The following is a 17,167-nucleotide window of genomic DNA, read 5'->3' as shown; positions in this document are numbered from 1 at the left end:
AGGTTCAGTAAGAAACGAATTCATGCCACCCAAGAAGTCGAGTTTGGGTCGTCGTACTCGCAATACAGAAGCAAAAAGACGTAAGATTACGAATATGACTGACGAAGAGCGGGCCTCCATCCGAGAGACTGAGCGGCTGAGAGCAATGCAGATGCACAACGAGGAATCAGCAGAAAGACGAGCAGATAGGCTTAAGAGAAAACGATTGAGAGTTAGGCAGTCGCGTTCTGCAGCAATCGATTTGATTCACTCTCAAAATAATGATCGCGACAGGGCAAGGGTAACTGAAGCGCGTTTACAGCTTGCAGCAGATCAAACCCTGCAATACAATCGTCTTGCATTCAGATATAATCCAACTGTTAATTATAGCTCGAATCGCAATGTCGTTATTGGCCAGATGCATCAGATCTGCATATACTGTCAGGCTCTCAAATTCAAAAACGAACCAAAAGGATTGTGTTGCGCTTCCGGGAAAGTGAAATTGCCTCAACTTGAAGCACCACCAGAGCCTCTGCACTCTCTATTCGCTGGATCTACTGCTGAATCGAAGCATTTCCTGTCGAACATTAGGAAATACAACTCTTGCTTTCAAATGACGCCATTTGGTGCGGAAATTATAACTGCGCAATTCATGCCAACTTTTAAAATCAAAGGACAAATCTATCATAAAGCCGGTTCCCTGCTTCCGTTCCAAGACAGCGAACACAAATTTCTTCAAATGTACTTCATTGGTGATGATGGAGATGAAGTAGATGCACGTTATGGAATCAATAAATCGCTGAAGAGGCCAATTATTTCGCAGCTACAGAATCTTTTTCATGAACGGAACAATTTGGTGCGTTTATTCAAAACAGCAATCGATATGATGCCTTCGGATACCCATAAAATTGTCATTCATGCAGACAAAACGCCTGCTGGAGAACATATCAGGAGATATAATGCTCCAACTATAGACGAAGTGGCAATTGTCATAGTCGGGGATCAGTTTCAACCTCGAGATATTGTTCTCCATCGACGAAACGATCGATTGGTAAACGTCGCAGAAACTCACCGTTGTTACGATGCTTTGCAGTATCCACTAATCTTCTGGGATGGTGCCGATGGATACCATTTCAATGTGACTTATTTCTTATGCGTTCAACCACAATATGCCACAGAGAAACGTGGCAGTCCATTTGGAGAATGGTCAACGTGTCTATTTCACAGAAAAAAATGTGCAAGAAAGAGTCCTGAATCGGCCAGCGACAACTCTGACTGCCTTCTTCACCTTATGCCAGGAAGATGATTTTGCCAGAACCTTGATGTATTCAGAAGTGCCCTCTTAACCATAATATGCCCGTGCGAAGCCGGGACGGGCCGGCTAGTATATATATATATATATTATATATATATATATATTTCCGGTATGTACAGGTGTTTGCAGGTTACATCCTTAGAGGTATCCTTAAGGATATCGTTCTGGAAGTGATGTGCTTATAGCTTTAGAGGCGCGTCTCGATTAGACGGTTTCAATTTTCTATTCTTCTATTATTAATTTTTGTTTAACCTTACAGATCAAGGGCATTACTTATGACATAGTGGAATACTTTTTACCAGGAATGGTTTTTGTTTTCTGGTCGAAAAAAAAAAAAAAGCAGCAATACACATTTTTATACCCTTGCAGGGTATTATAATTTCAGTCAGAAGTTTGCAACGCAGTGAAGGAGGCACCTCCGACTATATAAAGTATATATATTCTTGATCAGGATCAACAGCCGAGTCGATCTAGCCATGTCCGTCTGTCCGTCTGTCCGTCTGTCCGTCTGTCCGTCTGTCCTTCAGTCCTTCTGTCCGTCTGTCCGTTTCTACGCAAACTAGTCTCTCAGTTTTGAAGCTATCTGAACGAAACTTTGTAGTTAGCCTTCTATGTACTCTCACTCGTATATATGTCGGAACGGGCCGGATCGGACGACTATTTCATATAGCTGCACAGGAATGATCGGAAAAATTTTAAAAAAAAAATTTTAACTTTTTCAGTTTTCAATTGAATTGGATCAAATTTGAGATATAGCCATTTTCCTATACTCTACAATTTTGCATAAAATTTTATGAAAATCGGACTACTATATCATATAGCTTCCATAGGAACGATCGAGAAATTAATACAATTAAACTTATAACTTTTTCTGTATTCAGCTGATTTCCATCAAATTTGAGGTATAGCCATTTTATATTAGTTTTAAATTTTGTGTCAAATTTCATGAAAATCGGACGACTATATCATATAGGTGCCATACAAACGATCGTTAGATGTAGAGGAAAAATGCAAATCTGTGAATGTAAAACTGCAAATATAATATGTGTAGGTGAATGAAATGAAAGCAGGTATTACTGCATTGTTTTTTAACACAAATAAATATAATTTATATTGTTGAGATTCCAAGTCATAGAAGTTATATCTGCAAGGGTATATAAACTTAGCTAGGAAGTTAGGAAGTTAGCTTCCTTTCTTGTTAATTATACCCTTGCAGGGTATTATAATTTCAGTCAGAAGTTTGCAACGCAGTGAAGGAGGCACCTCCGACTATATAAAGTATATATATTCTTGATCAGGATCAACAGCCGAGTCGATCTAGCCATGTCCGTCTGTCCGTCTGTCTGTCTGTCCGTTTCTACGCAAACTAGTCTCTCAGTTTTAAAGCTATCTGAATGAAACTTTGTAGTTAGCCTTCTATATACTCTCACTCGTATATATGTCGGAACGGGCCGGATCGGACGACTATTTCATATAGCTGCACAGGAATGATCGGAAAAATTTTTTTTAAAAAAATTTTAACTTTTTCAGTTTTCAATAGAATTGGATCAAATTTGAGATATAGCCATTCTACTTTACTCTACAATTTTGCTTAAAATTTTATGAAAATCGGACTACTATATCATATAGCTCCCATAGGAACGATCGAGAAATTAATACAATTAAATTTATAACTTTTTCAGTTTTCAGCTGATTTTCATCAAATTTGAGGTATAGCCATTTTGTATTAGTCTTAAATTTTGTGTCAAATTTCATGAAAATCGGACGACTATGTTGTATAGGTGCCATACAAATGATTGTTTGATGTAGAGGAAAAATGCAAATCTGCGAATGTAAAACTGCAAATATAATATGTATAGGTGAATGAAATGAAAGCAGGTATTACTTCATTTTTTTTTAACACAAATAAATATAATTTATATTGTTGAGATTCCAAGTCATAGAAGTTCTATCTGCAAGGGTATATAAACTTCGGCTTGCCGAAGTTAGCTTCCTTTCTTGTTTTAATTTTGATTTTATCGGAATACAACGGAACAGAAGCCTTTGGGTTCTTCAACGGCGCCGTTGATAGAGAATTTAGAGAGTATGTCCCAAAAAAGAGAGTTTGAACTTGGCCATCGCAATAGATCGTAGATGGACAAGAAAGACAATTTTTGTAAGATTTTGTACTAGCAAAACAAGGAACGCTTTAGGTCCATTCATAATCAATTAATTGGTATTTTATTTTTTGTTTGTTTTTTTTCTTCAAACAGTTCATTTTTGTTTATCAACCAAATTGTTACGCCATTAACTTTAGCAAATGAAGCAAAAAAAAACAAGAAAGGAAGCTAACTTCGGTACGCCGAAGTTTATATACCCTTGCAGATAGAACTTCTATGAATAGGAATCCATACAATAAAAATTATATATATTTGTGTTAAAAAACAATGAAGTAATACCTGCTATCACTTCATTCACCTATACATATTATATTTGCAGTTTTACATTCACAGATTTGCATTTTTCCTCTACATTAAACGATCGCTTGTATGGCACCTATATGATATAGTCGTCCGATTTTCATGAAATTTGACACTAAATTTAAAGACAAATATAAAATGGCTATACCTCAAATTTTATGAAAATCTGTTGAAAACCGAAAAAGTTATAATTTTTAATTGTATTAATTTCTCAATCGTTCCTATGGGAGCTATATGATATAGTAGTCCGATTTTCATAAAATTGTATGCAAAATTGTAGAGTATAGTAAAATGGCTATATCTCAAATTTAATCAAATTCTATTGAAAACTGAAAAAGTTAAAAATTTTTTTGTAAACATTTTCCGATCATTCCTATGGCAGCTATATGATATAGTCGTCCGATCCGTATATAGAACCCTAACTGCAAAGTTTCATTTAGATAGCTTCAAAACTGAGAGACTAGTTTGCGTAGAAACGGACAGACGGACAGAAGGACAGACGGACAGACGGACATGGCTAGATCGACTCGGCTGTTGATCCTGATCAAGAATATATATACTTTATATAGTCGGAGGTGCCTCCTTCACTGCGTTGCAAACTTCTGACTGAAATTATAATACCCTGCAAGGGTATAAAAAGTTAAACAAGAAATTATGAGAGGGGGATATACAAAATTATAAAGAAGAACATATATATATATGTATATATACAGAAAAAAATTATAAAATTTATAATATTATTTAATTTACTTTAAAACTTGAGCCCTTCGTTCACGTTTTGCTCCTACATTGAATTCCTCTTAACTCCTTCAACGCAAATAAAAACGGTTAATAAGCTAAATTTTTTTGTGATAAGGAGCGTGCGGAAGAAGTACTCTATGCCGCGCATATTGGTGACAGATCGATTAATTTTGACCATGTTTTATTAGTTATTCAAGAACCTTGTTTTGGAAGGAGAAAAAGAGAAACGAAACGATTGTCGAATGAGAGCGGTAGAGGTCGATGTCGGCAAACTAGGATAAAACGATAATGGCATTGGCCCATTGATGATATGCGGTAGTGCAGGGTTATAATACATTGTTTAAAAATCGACCAAAATTTAATTACATATGATTTATAAATGTTTTATATATGTCTCCCTCTTGTTGGGTTTTATTTGTTTTTTAATTAAAATTGATCGATTCAGAACAAATCAATTGCAAGCTAAAGAGTATACAATCAGTGGCATTCAGAAGTTTTCTACCTGGCCAATATGCAACAACATGGGGAAAAATATAAATGTTCGTTACAAAAATGTATTTTTCAAATTAAAGATTGATATGGTGGACGATGATGAACGACGTTGGCGTCATTTTAATCCAGAAATTCCAAAACGATCTGGAAAAATTGGTGATCTGGAAAAGTTTGATGCGACTTTTTTTGGGGTGCACTTTAAACAGGCCCACACAATGGATCCTCAAACTAGAATTCTTATAGAAACTGCTTATGAAGCTGTAATAGACTCGGGAATAAACCCAAAAAGTCTACGTGGATCAAGAACTGGAGTGTACATAGGATCATGTATTTCTGAGTCGGAGAAAACGTGGTTTTATGAAAAAGTTTCTTCTGGCGGTTTCGGTATTACTGGGTGTAGCAGAGCAATGATGGCTAACAGGATTTCATATTGCTTAGGACTAGAGGGTCCTTCATTTTTACTTGACACTGCTTGTTCCAGTTCGATGTACGCCTTAGATAATGCATTCAGCGCTATTCGGAATGGGGAGATTGATGCTGCAATAATAGGTGGATCGAACTTATTACTTCATCCCTTTGTAACTCTCCAGTTTGCACGGTAAGTATTAAAATTATATTGTTATAAATGATTAAAAGCATGTGAAAATTGTAGACTTGGGGTTTTAGCGCCAGATGGATTTTGTCGCCCTTTTGATAAAAATGCAAATGGTTATACCCGATCGGAAACTATTAATTGCCTTTTTTTACAACGAAAACGAGATGCTAAAAGGGTTTATGCTAGTATAGTTTATTCGAAAACTAACTGTGATGGATATAAACCAGAGGGTATAACATATCCTTCAGGCACAGTTCAAGAAAAGTTACTCAATGAATTTTACAAAGAGATTGACCATTCACCAAAAGATATTGGTTACTTAGAAGCTCACAGTACTGGAACTGTAGTCGGTGATCCTGAAGAATGTAAGGCAATCGATAATGTTCTATGCAGTCAAAGGCAGGAACCGTTGTTAGTTGGCTCCGTGAAGTCAAATGTGGGTCATTCCGAAGCGGCTTCAGGGATCTGTTCACTAGTTAAAGCTTGTTTTGCTTTTGAAACTGGACTAATTGCCCCAAATATAAATTTTTCAGAGGTTAAGCCTGTAATTGCTCCTTTAGCCGAAGGAAGGTTGATTGTAGTAAAGGACGTAACTCCCCTCCCAAAGCCATGCATAGGAATAAATTCTTTTGGATTTGGTGGAGCTAACGCACATGCACTTTTACAGGGCTTTTCCAAGGCAAAGAACAATTTCGGATTACCCCTAGATGATGTACCTAGGCTTCTTACCTGGGCTGGAAGAACAGAGGCTGCAGTTGCGGAAATATTTAATGCTGTTGAACAAAAACCATTGGACGCCGAATTAATTGGACTACTTCAAAATATTCAAGAAGAAGATGTGTCCGGTATGGTGTTCCGGGGCTATGCAGTTTTTAGCAAAGAAGGAAAAGAGCCGGCCAAATCATTAGTAAGAGATATTCAACATTACACAGGACTCCAACGACCTATTGTATGGGTATATAGCGGAATGGGTTCACAGTGGTGCGAAATGGGAAAATCTCTTATGATAATTCCACGTTTTCGGGATTCCATCGAAATATGTCATCAAACGCTACTTGCGAAAGGCCTTAATCTAATACATATATTAACATCCAATGATCCTGAAACATACGAAAATATTTTGCATTCATTTGTGGGAATCGCTGCTGTACAAATTGGATTAACAGATGTCTTGCGTTCTCTTAATTTTAAACCGGACTATATAATTGGTCACTCTGTTGGTGAATTGGGATGCGCATATGCGGATGGTGGACTGTCTCCACAACAAATGATAATGGCAGCCTATTACCGTGGAAAGGTTAGTGTCGACCTAGAAAAAATAAAAGGTTCAATGGCAGCAATCGGAATGGGCTATAAGACCATTCTTCATATCTTACCTGAGTCTATAGAAGTTGCATGTCATAATGGTCCCGATTCGTGCACGATATCTGGTCCAATAGATGATGTTAATAAATTTGTCAATGAACTAAAATCAAAGGGAATATTCGCTAAAGCCGTGCCTTGTTCGAATATCGCATATCATTCAAAATATATTGCCCATATGGGGCCCCCATTATTGCAATACATGAAAGAAATTATACCGAACCCAAAATTTAGAACAACAAAATGGTTAAGTACTAGTGTTCCCAAAAGTGACTGGGATAAAACTGAACGCAAACTTTGTTCTGCTGAGTATCACACAAATAATTTATTAAACAGTGTACTTTTTGAAGAGACATTTTCTATGCTGCCAAAAAATGCATTGACTATTGAAGTAGCGCCACACGGACTGTTGGGTGCTATACTAAAACGATCAATGCCTAATGGCGTACATATTCCACTTACAAACAGAGGAAACAAAAATAACGCACTAGTTTTCTTGGCGGCCCTTGGAAAGTACGTTTAACTAATAGAAATAAATTATAAATGTATTTTTTTTATATTTTTTACTTTCTTAAGAATATTTCAGAATGGAGTTTTATTACCGGTTGCCAAATTATATAAAGAAGTAGAATTTCCTGTTTCCCGTTCGACGCCCAGCATTAGCTCGCTTATTCGTTGGGATCATAGTGAAGATTGGTTCGTGACAAAATACGAAAATATGAAAACGAAATCCAGCGGAGAGCGTATATTTCCTGTTAACTTAACTAGTGATAACGAAGAGTTTATGAGTGGCCATGTCATAGATGGAAAAATTTTAGTACCAGCTACTTGCTATTTGCAGTATGTTTGGGAAACATTCTCTTTAATGTACCATGGTCCGAGTTATATGGACGTACCCGTTGAATTTGAAGATGTACGCTTCATAAGGGCTACAAGTATGCCCCATAGTGGAGAAGTAGAATTAAACGTTATGATTCACTATGGCACTGGGCATTTTGAGGTGAGTCATCAATCTGATTTATCTGTTGTTTAGATGTACATAGTAAAATATTATTTTCTGAATTTTATAGATAACTGAAGCCGGTAACTTAGTGGTTACCGGCTTTATTCGTGAGACTGAAGATTCAATTATTCCGGAGGTTTATTATTTTAAAGAAGAATCAGACTTCCCTATGATTTCCAAGAAAGACTTTTACAAAGAATTGAGGTTACGTGGATACCATTATAATGGCGCATTTAGGGCAGTTAATTCAGCCCGTTCTGATGGTCTGTTCGGCAAAGTTGAATGGAATTATAACTGGGTAACTTTCATGGATGCAATGCTTCAAATTCATATACTTGGAACTGATTCTCGAACCCTTTTACTGCCAACAAAAATTCAGAAACTCAGAATAAATGGAGTCCATCATTTCGATTTAATGACTAAGATGGATTCAGAAAACCGTATCTTTAACGTATATGTAGATCATAAATTCAACAGGATCATAGCTGGCGGTATTGAGCTGATAGGATTACATGCTAGTCCGGTTCAGAGACGTAGACCTCCTGGTGTTCCAGTCCTTGAAAAGTCTGTTTTTCTGCCCTTTCGTATGACTCAAACTCTATCTTTTAAAAATGCGGCTCGTGTTTGCACTCAACTTGCTCTTGAGAACAATCTTGCATTAAAAATGAAGTTAGTGGAAGTAGATACAGATGGTAGAAAAACCGTATTAAACGATTTTATTGAATCCATAGAAGATTTACCAATAATTACTGCTGATTATATACTTTTCACATCTCAAAAGCTAGAAAACATCCCAGGAGTACACATTGAAAATGGAAGTCTTTCGACTCAAACAAATTGTCATTTTCTTATATGTGGAGAATGTAATTTGAGTCAAATTGAAGATGCCAAAAAGTCTTTAGTCGAAAGTGGATTTTTATTAATTCGAGAGAAGGCTAATTCGCATATTAAAAAATTGGATTTTTCTGAGCATTTCCGACCGATTACCATAATTCCGATAGAAAACAATAAAGAAACATTTGTTTTATTGCAAAAAACACAACCCAAGTTAAAAATTAAACCAATTGCAGTAAAAGTGCCTCAAGATGATGATACTTTTAATTGGATTGCATTATTACAGTCATCAATAAATACAAAAACACCAGTTATTGTATATTCATACAACGAAGATTTTAATGGAGTTATAGGATTAGTAAAGTGTTTGAGAAAGGAGCCAGATGGTAATTTAGTTAGATGTTTCTTTATTGATGACAAAAGTGCTCCCGAATTTGATTTGAACCACCAATTTTATTTGGAACAGCTAGCATTAGGCTTATCTTTCAACATATATCGCAATGTAAGACTGTATAATTTATATAACATTTATATTTTATCTTAATTTAAATTGGTTTAAAACAGGGCGCTTGGGGAACCTTTAGACATTTGCCATTGCTTAATACTGATAAGCCAATGTCTAGGTTGGATCACATCTATGGAAATATTATTCAACGTGGAGACTTATCAACTTTAAAATGGCTTGAGGGACCACTCTCCCCACAGAATTGTAAGATAAAGGTGGCATATTCCTCTCTGAATTTTAGAGATGTTATGCTTGCAACTGGTCGATTAGCGGTTGAACTTTATGGATCTAGTCGCATAGATCAAAATTGTGTTCTTGGCTTCGAATATTCTGGAATTGATATGGAAACTGGGCGTCGCATCATGAGTATGGTGGTTAAAGGTGGTGTAGCATCTTATGTGGAGCAGCCGTCCAAACTTATATGGAATATTCCTGATCATTGGTCATTAGAAGAGGCCGCCACTGTGCCTGTGGTTTATATAACGGTTTACTATGCATTTTTCATGGCTGGCGATATAAGGAAAGGAAAAAGCATTCTTATACATGCCGGAACAGGAGGCATTGGGTTAGCTGCTATTAGGGTTGCCTTAGCATATAACTTAGAAGTTTATACAACGTGCAGCACACCGCAAAAAAAACAATTTTTATTAAAAACTTTTCCGGATCTTAAAGGTAATGTAAATAAGATTTACTGATAAAAATATATAGTTAATTTAAATTTTTACACACAAAAAAGTTTGAACTCTTATACTAGTGCCTTGGTCATGAGAAATGTCTTTTGCTTTTAATTTATTTCTGTCCCATCCTTCTTTTTGTAACTTTTTTTTTTGAAACGATTTTATTTCTATGATAGACAATAAGCAAATTTTTTAACAATGACATTTACAGGAATAGAAACCTTTCAAAAAAGCTTACTATTATATATTGTAACTTTTTAATGGAATTTTATTCCAGTGGCTCCTTATTAAAGAATCGTCCTTTCCGCTTTAGTTTGTTGTTCAGTCAGTTATTTGTTTGTTAAACTTAAGAGTTAATAATATCTCTGGAACAGCAGAATACTGACTGATTGACTTCTTTGAGCCTTATACATATACTAGCAAATCAGTAAAACATTCTGATTAATTTGAAAATTTTTTATGTAATTTTTTAAATATTTTATTTAAAATTATAGAGTCGCATATTGGAAATTCTCGAGATACATCATTTGAACTAATGGTGCAGCGTGAGACAGATGGAAGAGGTGTGGATTTTGTGTTAAATTCGTTGGCTGAGGAAAAGTTACTTGCTTCAGTGCGTTGCCTTGGTAAGTCAGGACACTTTCTGGAAATCGGAAAATTTGACATGGCAAATGATAATAAGATTGGATTGGGATGCTTTTTGAAAGAGATAACATTCCATGCTGTGCTTGCTGATGGTCTTCTTGTAGCTCCTGATAAAGATATTTGGGTAAAATTTATGTTCATTTACATAAAAACTACTTATAAAATTTATATTTTTATAGCATCTCAAAAGCCTTATTGATGCAGATATTATCAAAGGCATTATTCAGCCATTACCAGTCAAGGTATTTCCAGCTCAAGAAATTGAACATGCCTTTAGGCATCTTATAGGAGGAAAACACATTGGAAAAGTGGTTATTCAACTTCGACAGAAGCCAGATGACCCAGATACTTTACCTGTTCAAGTGCAAAAGCAAATTTATTTTAATAAGAATTTTAGTTATATTATCCCTGGCGGACTAGGAGGCTTTGGAATGGAATTGGTTGACTGGATGGCTTTGCGAGGTGCCCGAAAATTGGTACTTAGTTCCAAACGTGGAATTACAAATGATTACCAATTATACAGAATGGCGTACGTTTTTTAATTTAATTTTAAGAAATTTAATTTTTTACTTTTTGTTGATTAGACTTTGGAAATCTTACGGTTGCGAAGTCGTTGTTAATACGTCGAATATTTCAACAAAAGAAGGATGCCTACAGTTAATTTCTGATGCTGCTAAACTGGGACCAGTGGGAGGCATCTTTAATCTTGCTGTTATACTTAGAGATGGTATTTTTTCAAATCAAAATGAATCGCAATTTCTAGAATGTTTTTTGCCGAAATCGATTGCGACAAAATATCTGGATGAGCTATCTCGTATATCTTGCAATGAACTGGAACATTTTGTGGTGTTTTCAAGTGTTTCTTGCGGACATGGAAACGCAGGACAAACTAATTATGGAATGGCTAATTCAATAATGGAACGTATTATAGAGTGTCGTATTAGAGACGGGTTTCCAGGAAAAGCAATTCAGTGGGGGGCAGTTGGTGAAGTGGGCTTAGTGGCAGATATGGCAGAAGATAAAATAGATGTGGAAATAGGAGGTACTCTTCAGCAAAGAATTTCTTCGTGCATACAAGAGCTTGATAATTTATTAAGTACCAAAGATCCAATCGTTTCAAGCATGGTAGTCGCTGAAAAACGGACGGGACGATCGGGAAATGAAAGTATTGTTGATGTTGTAATGAATATCATGGGTATTCGAGATTTAAAGACAGTATCACTTGGGACGACCCTATCAGAAATGGGGATGGATTCGTTAATGGCAGTTGAAATTAAACAAACCTTAGAGCGTGACTTTGAGTTAATTTTATCATCCCAAGATTTACGGCAGCTGACATTTCAAAAACTTCAAGAATTTGTAGAGGCTAAAGAAAGGGAAAATAACGACGGAGTAAAAATGATGTTTTCATCAGAAAATAATATTTTGGGTATGGAGCTGCTTATTAGAAACTTGGGCGATGAAGCACACTGCAATCAAATTATTATTCCACTTACCACATCAGCTAGTACTTCAAAACAGAGTCTTTCCCCAAATATAATAATACCTGGATTGGAAGGTACAGCTGGGCGCGCCTGGTACCAAATAGGATCGTCATTGCAAAGCACGGCCATTGTTTTACAGCTCCATCAATTAGCACATCTGGAAACAGTTCTAGATATAGCGCAACAAAGCTTTGAAGTAAGTTAAACTGTTATAAGAAATCACAAATTCATTATTCAAAACGGTTTTTTAATTAATAGCATATTAGGCCAATCTTAAAACAAACAGACCCGTTTTATATAATTGGATACTCTTTTGGAACACTCGTAGCTCTAAAACTAGCAGAGATGCTTGAAAATGCTGGCTTCCGTGGCCACATAATGCTACTTGATGGATCACCTCATTTTTTGAAACGACTTACTAATCTTCAGTTGGGAGAAAAATTTTCAGATAATGACCTCTACAACCTTCTATTTTCTAGCATTGTAAATCATATATTTCCTGAAGAAACTAAAGAATCGGTAGCCGAAGCTTTTATAAAACTAGGAAACATTTCGGACAAAATGTCTTTATTTATGCAATATGTTGATAAGCAGAATGTATACAGTAAAGAATATTCTGCAACAATGATAAATGCAATGTTTAGAAGAGTAAAAATGACTTATTTTTTGGATTTAGACAGCATAAGTAACTTAAAATCACCGATTACATTAGTCCGTCCAGCTGAAGTTTCACTTCAAGATATAGAAGATGACTATTGTGTTTCGACAATAACATCTGGTAAAGTTACTCTTAAAATAATCGAGGGCAATCATACGACAATGTTGGATAATCCAATATTGAGTCAAATAATAAATGACTTTGACCCGACACTATTAGATGACAAAAATTTTGAAGAATATATTAAAAATGACAAGCCTGTTTCTGTAGTATAAATATTCGGCTACATTATTATAAATTTATAGACAATAGTTGATACAATAAGTTTTTAACCTAATTTTTATTTATAAATATTAAAATTCACAATAAATTTTTTAAGCACATATAATAATTCTTTTATTTTTAAATAAAGTATTTAAATAAATTGTTGTTTTAATTAGATTAGATTGGTAAAGGTTGTCAGGACCAAATCGAGCCAGAAAGGTATACCACTGTTTTTAATTCCTGATCATTCCTACAACGCTGTATTCAGTCCGAATTTATTTAAACACCTGGGCCGTCCATTTCGTGTGTATCTTTTCCAAGTCTAATGGCCAAATGTGTGATTTTTTGCCTTTATATTTTTTTGATATTGAGCTTTCAAGTGGCCTTTCTATATTATTCTTATTCGTCCAACTCGTTTGCAATATTGCTGTCTATTAAAGGCCAACATATAACCGACTTGTCACCTCGTGAAGAGAACTTTAGCAGCTCACAATGGTACCCAAATTTGTTTCCATTGAGGACATAAATTTGAAGGTAGTTTGCTTGTTCCTTGGTTGTCTAGTCTGAATGGAACTATCATGGTAGGTAGGTAGGTTTCAGTGGTGAGGACCAAAAACCAGAGCCTCCAAGCAGAGCTAAGCTTTTTTTTGTTCCACTCTACCAACCAGAGTCAGTGAGGAAACCTAGGATTCCCGATACCTTCAGCTTTTCTATGCTTCCCAATGACTCCATCTGGTAGGCACCATAGTGACGAAGTCTGATGTGATTCAGCGCTGGGCAGAAGCAGAACAGAAGTTCCGGTGTCTCTTACTCTGTAGTTTGCTTGCAGCTTCTACAGATTGTAGTATGTGGCAGTCCCATCTTCTGCTTGAAGTGGTCATGAATACTTGTCTGGATCGCGTTTAGGGAAATCGATGTCTGTACTTAGTCCTGCCGAGCCTGCACGGGCTAGTATGTCCGCCTTTTCGTTCCCCGGGGTCTCGCTGTGTCCCGGTACCCAGGTTATTTTTCCAAATTTTTATCAGCAAATCTATTAAGGGCCTTCTTGCCTTCTGCCACTAGCCGTGAGTTGGTTTTCACGGCAGCTAGGGATTTTATAGCCGTTTGGCTATCCGAGTAGATACGCACTTTGGTGTCCCTGATGTCCTGTCCTAAGGGGAGTTTGACTGCTTCCCTTATGGCTAGCAACTTAGCCTGAAAGACCGTCGCTGAGTCTGGGAGATTGAATGCCTTTTCAATTCCCCAATTCTCAGCGTAGTTCCCAGCCCCTACGCCACAGCTTATCTTGGAGCCATCGGTGTAGGGGGACACCTTGTTCTCTACCACCACTTTGTCCCTTCTCCAGTCTTCCCTTGTTGGGTATGTGGTCGAGAATGCGTTTCCGAAGTTCAATTCCGCGGTCATGTAGTCTGTTTTTTCGTATGCCTTTATTTCGCTGCCGTGCCCGGCGCCGTAATCCTTCCAGAAATTGCGTGCTTTCAGTCTCACTGCGCTCTGTGCTGCAATATCCTTCACGAACAGTTCTATCGGCATTATATTCAAGATAGCATTGTATATTGTATGCCCTAGTGCAGGCCACCTTACTAGGGCTATGTATGTTAGTATTGGCCATACCACTGCTGTGTAGAGTCATAAAATTATCTTTGGGTGCAGTCCCTGGGCATGTTGAAGGCTGGTATCTTGGTTCTTCTTGTGAAGAGCATCAGTTCTGTCTTAGTGGGATTGACACCTAGTCCACAGGTATTTGCCACCTGTCATTATTTCGCTAATAACGTCAGAGTATGGTCCTGATACTAGTAGAGCTACGTCGCTACGTACTGAGATCTGTCAATATGGCATTCATATTTATGAGCCAGAGTAGGGGCGATAGAACCCCGCCCTGAGATGTGTCTCTCTTCACAGTCCGCGTGAGGTGAGTGCCACTCAGTTCGGATGTGATCGTCCTGCTCTTTAGCAAAGCCCCGATTCATTCTCTGATGCCTCTTTCAATACGTGCTCCCTTCTATCAGGTTTCGGTATAAATATGACTTTTGCTTCCCTCCATAAGAGTGGATGTGCGTCAGTCTTGGCCGATTTTAGCATTGCCTGTATTATGCCGTCTGGGCCCGGGCTTTTGTATCTATCAAAAGAATCTATTGCCCACTGAATTCGCTCCGTAGTAATGATGTCTTTCGTTGGCGTGTGCATTTGCGTAAAAGATTGGGTAACTGAATGTACCGGGGTAGATATGACAAAAGCTCTGCGAGTAATTTCCGTTAAATCTCAATCCTTGACACCGCAGACCTTCAGAATAAAAACTGGTTGGTACTGACGATGTCCCAGATCTTGAATTTAGCTGTGTGAAACCCTCATTTTAAGATTGCCGAAAAATACGTGATCGGGTTTCAATCTCAGAACTGCGAATCATCTCTATTTATTAATTAATGAAATGATAAATATGGGAAAGGCAGTGGTCGGCGACCGCTAATTGTTCAAAATATTGGCTTGACCTATATTTTGCTCAATAATATGCAATATTTCGAATAATAATATAAAAAAATGGTGGTTGAATTTTCTAATTAGTTTATTAGAACATTAAAAAAATTAAATTACAAAAAAACCGAGTTGTGGTGGCAGACGTTTGGCGAACGAAAAAAAGGTGGTGCGTGGCTTCGAGTGTAAAATGCGAATCATCTATTTCATCTGCTTAGCCTAGCTTATCTAAGGTTGGCGAAGGCGAGGCGAATTCGCGAAGAGCGCGAGAGAGCTTTATTGCGCTCTCGCCTTCGCCCTAAACTAACTACACTAGACTTCACAAATTATGACTTCAGCCAACACCGGCCCCGTTGAACGCCTCCACGGCTTCAACCTCCTGGAAGCGGCGCCAGCTTGTGGATCGCCCTTCGGAAGATGGCTCCATCGCTCCGTCTAAGGTCGACGACCCTGACCATGCCGTCCTCCCCTGCGTGCGTTGCGACGATCCGTCCGAGGAGCCACTGTTGAGGCGGCAGGTTGTCCTCTGCCACTATGACGAGCTGTCCCTCCTTGACGTTCTCCTGGTCGTGGTGCCACTTGCCTCGTATTTGAAGGCCCAGCACATACTCCCGGGACCATCGCCGCCAAAACATTTGCTTGGCTGACGAGACAAGCCGCCATCGCCGCAAGCAGCTGAGACCCGCCTGGTCCGGGGTCCGCAGTGCTGGTGCTGCGACGAGGGGCCCGCCTGTCAGCAGGTGTCCTGGAGTGAGTGCCTCTCCGTCGCTTGGGTCCTGGCTGAGAGCTCCGAGGGGCCGCGAGTTCATCATGGCCTCGATTCCGACGAGGACTGTCCCCAGCTCTTCTGCGTTGAGGAGTGCGCCGCCCACCGCTCGTAGGAGTAGGTGCTTGGCAGTTTTGACACCTGCCTCCCATAGTCCGCCCATGTGCGGAGCGGTCTGGGGACATCCTCGGCGACCAATAAACCTTTGGAAAGCCAATAAAAAAGAGTCAGTACTTAGGTCTGAAACAATTTCTAAATGAACCGCCTTGGACGCAAAACAAACAAATAATGCAATGTAGGACTTATATGGGGGCCTTCCTCGTATTTTCAATGTCGTATAAACAGGGCCACAAAAATCAACGCCACATATTGCAAATGGGCGGAGAGCACGGAGTCTTTCTGCGGGAAGATTTCCCATAATTTGAGTCATCAGTCGGGGCTTGTATTTAAAACAGCGCACACACGATCGAACTGTCTGACTGCAGAGTTCCTGAGCGTTTATGGTCCAAATACGCTGTCGTAGGATGCTCACAAGTGCTCGAGGGCCGACATGAAAATTTGTGTGGTGCAAATGCCGGACGTAGCTCTGCACAAATTGGGAGCGTTTCGTCAACAGCAAGGGAAACTTGGCATCGTAGGATATAGGAGCGTTTGCTAGTCGCCCCCCAACTCGCAACAACGAAAAATTGCACCAAGTGCCGGTGTCTTCATGGATGAATGGGTTCAATCGCTGAAGACTTGGGCCGACCTTGGAACCTTTACGAATTTTTACTATTTCTACTTGATACTCGTGATTCTGGATTATTTCGACTATCTTATTAAATGCTTCATTATATTCAGTCGGTGACAGAGTTTTTTCGAAAACTATACTCTTGTCTTTACATTTTCTTATGAAGCGGAACATATAAGCGAACAC

General features: G+C 38.1%; 2 protein-coding genes across 8 annotated transcripts in view; one reads left to right on the top strand and one right to left on the bottom strand.

Moving 5' to 3' along the window:
- LOC110180482 (Fatty acid synthase 3) overlaps positions 1–13,132 on the top strand; it is a 41,693-nt gene extending 28,561 nt beyond the window's left edge. Inside the window, exons 2-10 of one of the 7 annotated variants that reach the window (XM_020948167.2) lie at positions 5,067–5,584; positions 5,639–7,456; positions 7,520–7,943; positions 8,014–9,282; positions 9,345–9,957; positions 10,457–10,731; positions 10,787–11,136; positions 11,192–12,287; positions 12,350–13,132. In XM_020948167.2, the coding sequence (XP_020803826.2) occupies positions 5,067–5,584; positions 5,639–7,456; positions 7,520–7,943; positions 8,014–9,282; positions 9,345–9,957; positions 10,457–10,731; positions 10,787–11,136; positions 11,192–12,287; positions 12,350–13,024 (7,038 nt within the window). In that variant the 3' untranslated portion in view covers positions 13,025–13,132. Of the gene's footprint in view, positions 1–2; positions 3,237–5,066; positions 5,585–5,638; positions 7,457–7,519; positions 7,944–8,013; positions 9,283–9,344; positions 9,958–10,456; positions 10,732–10,786; positions 11,137–11,191; positions 12,288–12,349 lie in introns of those variants that run through there. The other 6 variants (XM_086832951.1, XM_086832952.1, XM_086832954.1 and 3 more) reach the window with 6 other exon arrangements.
- A 2,724-nt stretch (positions 13,133–15,856) lies between these two features.
- LOC147643626 (uncharacterized) lies at positions 15,857–16,454 on the bottom strand (the record flags this gene model as incomplete). Its single annotated transcript, XM_086832950.1, has 1 exon — positions 15,857–16,454. A coding segment is annotated over one exon (598 nt), but the record flags the coding sequence as incomplete, so codon positions are not given.
- Between the last annotated feature and the right edge of the window lie 713 nt (positions 16,455–17,167).

This window comes from Drosophila serrata, unplaced genomic scaffold (assembly GCF_035046125.1).
Source record: "Drosophila serrata isolate PLE 108 unplaced genomic scaffold, ASM3504612v1 contig_259, whole genome shotgun sequence".
Taxonomy (NCBI): domain Eukaryota; kingdom Metazoa; phylum Arthropoda; class Insecta; order Diptera; family Drosophilidae; genus Drosophila; species Drosophila serrata.
The sequence above is the reverse complement of the archived record's forward strand: the minus strand, read 5'-3'. Positions and strand labels throughout refer to the sequence as shown.